The sequence below is a fragment of the Bufo bufo genome, chromosome 5 (assembly GCF_905171765.1).
Source record: "Bufo bufo chromosome 5, aBufBuf1.1, whole genome shotgun sequence".
NCBI classification, from domain to species: domain Eukaryota; kingdom Metazoa; phylum Chordata; class Amphibia; order Anura; family Bufonidae; genus Bufo; species Bufo bufo.
The window spans coordinates 63,955,709-63,959,059 of NC_053393.1; the positions used below are offsets into that span (position 1 = coordinate 63,955,709).

Consider the following 3,351-nt stretch of genomic DNA (forward strand, 5'->3'; position numbering starts at 1 on the left):
TCGCAGAAGCTACTGAGGACCAATCAGATTCAAGTATATAAGATGATGTAACATTGAAGGGAGAACCAATGAAATGAAATAAACTAGCGAGGACCAATAAGATTGCAGAATGTGTGATGATGTCACAGAAGCTAGTGACATCACCGAGTTCTGAGCCTTAGAAAACCACTGCCTGACATTATCGCAGCCAGATTTTCTCTGGATATAGAGAGAGACAGATCGGCTTGTGCTTTTGCTTAGCAAATCCTTGCTTTCGCTTAGCGAATAATTGACTTTGCGCCATGGAGATCCGGGGTTTGGCATTCTTGCTTTTCCTCTGGGTCATATGGACGCTATCGGGCCTCTGTGCCCTGATTGCCTTGACTGTCATCCCAGGCCATGTAAAATATCCTTACATCAGGTAAGAGGGGACGGGGCGGGATTCCTCTGTAGTATTATTACTGTTATTACCGTATTATCAGTTTATTCCTGGAAAGTTATTACATTATTATTAGTGGATTATTAATAAGCTCCATCTAATAATTGTTAGTATAGAAAACATCACATTTGGGGGTGGGGGAATCTATGAAGGCTGAGGTTTCATGCCCCGGCCCTCATCTAATCTGCACTGGAGTGAGATGCACAAGCCTCATAATAAATTAGGAGCATCTCTGACCCCCATGCACAAAAAAAAAAAAATTTAATTGCACCAACTATTTCAGGTGGAAATTTGCCAGTTTGCAGAGGCCCGCCCCCTCCTGCTTAACCCACCTAAACCACACCCACTTTTTGGAAATGGCTTAAGAGTGCAAAAAGCAACTTTTTGTAGAAAATGTCTCTTTCTTAATAATTTTTTAGAGTTGCAATCTCACTGGTTGCTATGAGCAACGGCTCCATAATATCTTCCCCATTGTTGTTTGTCTTCTATTTGTGTCTGGACATTAGATCATATTATGGAGGATGATTACAATGGAAGGAAATAAAGTCTCCTCTGCTATTAGAAGACATGACGCAATCCTGCTGCCGTTTGTGTCCTAATAACACCCAATATTTTGCTTTCTTTCTCAGTGACACGGGACGAATATTCCCCGAATCGGTGGTCTTTACAGTGGTCTTCTTAATATCTGCCCTTTTTGGTAAGTGGATTTAGAGAGACAACATCATGAGGAGATCAGCGGCTCCAGCGCTCAGTGATGATGTTATCTCCCTAATCACTATTCACTGCTGAGCGGCGGCCATCACTGGAGATTATAATCATCACTGAGTCCTGGAGGTTATCACAAGTGTCTATGGACGTTCCCGGCTGATCCCATGTATTGTCTATTTCAGGAGCTGGCAACGCTTCCATCATGTACCGGTTCATGATCATCCGGTCTGAACAATCAGAGAGGCGACATATCATCTGCCAGAGAATCCTCTATGCCTTTGCATGGATTGGCTGCATTGGGACCGTTGTGACCGCCATAGTCTCGGTAAGTTTATATACAGAGGTCTCAGGACTAGTAATACAGAGGGGACATCGCTTGAAGTCAAGAGATGTGTATAAATACAATGACGCGCCCTGGTGACTATTCTTATGTATTACTGCCCCTGTATAATGACACCACCTGCGGCCTCTGCTGTTCTGTATTCTCAGATCTTCAGGACGTCCACATTGATGACATTTATTCCTCTGCTTTTGTTCTAGATGAGGATCAGTCCTACAGTCCACAGGATCGGCGCAGGACCGGCATTTTTCTTTTGTGCCGTTTACAACCTAGGTCAAGCTGTATGCCTGTACAAGAAATCCTTCAGCAGTCGCCGCCTATGCCACATTAGATTGGCATCAACCTTGGTGCCCATTGTGGGCCTGCTGACCTGTATCCTCTTATAGCTGACTGGTACAGTGCCATGTTGTGTGCTGGATACACTTACACATACGTACTTACCATCATTGCTGCCGTTAGTAAATTTGGGTCAAGCTACCCACCCCCTTAAATTGTCAGGTCACGCTCACTCATTGGTGGAGTTAAACTAAGCCCCACCCATTTTTCGGCCCAGGACAACCCAAATTTACAGAGAGATTGTCTCTGAAAATTTGGAAACATTTTGGCAAATTTGGGACTGTTGGCAACTAAGATTATTCGCTTCCTCTGACCCCATTGTAGCACAGATCAGACATCACAGTATAGGAAACACTATAATAATACAATTAATTCTGTTACTTGTCCTTAACACGTCCTTCCAGTTTCTGTGTGTATGACCATCGGCTACTTTCAGCTTCTTCCATGTACTGGCCGATGTGAAGAGGTGAGTTCATGCAACTTTTTTACCGTCTTGTATAATCTACATCTATCCTGTGTAACAGTAATATAAAAGCTCCTATCTCACCTCCATCTTCCCTTCTCACTCCATATAGAGTCCCTGGTGAGTACCGCCAGGCACTAATCCTCTATTCTGTCTTCTGCAGATCTACACCAGGACAGGCATGGTGGCCGAGTGGACTGGATTTCTTGGCCTGATAATACACCAACTAATGAACTATACAGATTTCCAGGTGAGTAGATGCCGTGTCAAGGTCTAATGTGCTCCAGAAACATTTCAGAGAAGTAATATATTATAGAGAGCTGTTTTATAATTAATGGTCTTTCTTCTTTTTTCTCAGCATTTGTCTTTAACGTTGTCCCGAGAAGGTGTCTCCATTGGCCTGAGAGAAAAGACCCAGGACCCTGAAAACCCCCAATAAGATCCAAGGGGTGGAGCGCCAAGACAACTGAAACCATCATGACATTGCTGGACATGAATCTTCTGGATCAAGAGGCAGATTCCAGGCTTGGTCTCTGTCCTCAATACTGGATGTGACATTTTACCGGACTTTCCTAATACCGGATTTGACATTTACCGGATTTTCTGGATTCAACATCTAGCAGAATTTCCAAATACTGGATGTGACAATTACCCGGACTTTCCATAGCTACCTCTTCTCAAATGATGGTTTTTACCCCCTTGCCCAGGGGAAGGGCAGTCCTTCAGCCATGGTTCCCTGGAGGTTTCCTCCACTAGGGGGTTTTTCCTTCCCTGAGTGTTGAAGGATGAGTTGGGGGTTCACCATCATCAGGGCCATTTCAAAACCACTGGCCTGTTAATAAATGAGTCAATACATGAGGCAGCTAACAATGTGTCCGAGCCTCTTTATTGTAGGGAATGTATTGTAACTAATGTTACCCAATAAAGACCGGGGAACTTCATAGGGGTGATCAGTCCAAGCTCTGGAAAGAAAACGATGAAGGTGCTAATGGCAGGGTTAGATTTTTTTCAAATTTTATGGGTATAATAAAAGTGATTCATTAAAAGGGCATTCTGCTTGGGATAATTCATCTCTTATCCAGCTAT

General features: G+C 43.6%; 1 protein-coding gene across 1 annotated transcript; it reads left to right on the forward strand.

Moving 5' to 3' along the window:
- Positions 1–2,704, forward strand: LOC121002383 (DNA damage-regulated autophagy modulator protein 1-like). The gene is made up of 7 exons (XM_040433845.1): positions 1–400; positions 1,048–1,115; positions 1,309–1,451; positions 1,667–1,838; positions 2,207–2,268; positions 2,429–2,515; positions 2,624–2,704. Exons 1-7 carry the CDS (start codon positions 282–284, stop codon positions 2,702–2,704), a joined length of 732 nt encoding a protein of 243 aa, XP_040289779.1. The 5' UTR covers positions 1–281.
- Positions 2,705–3,351: the final 647 nt, after the last annotated feature.

Coding starts and splice junctions, on each gene's coding strand:
- LOC121002383 (XM_040433845.1), top strand. CDS start 282: ATGGAGATCCGGGGTTTGGCATTCTTGCTTTTCCTCTGGGTCATATGG. Junction 1,116..1,308: donor CTTAATATCTGCCCTTTTTG/GTAAGTGGATTT, acceptor TGTCTATTTCAG/GAGCTGGCAACGCTTCCATC. Junction 1,839..2,206: donor CATTGTGGGCCTGCTGACCT/GTATCCTCTTAT, acceptor ACGTCCTTCCAG/TTTCTGTGTGTATGACCATC.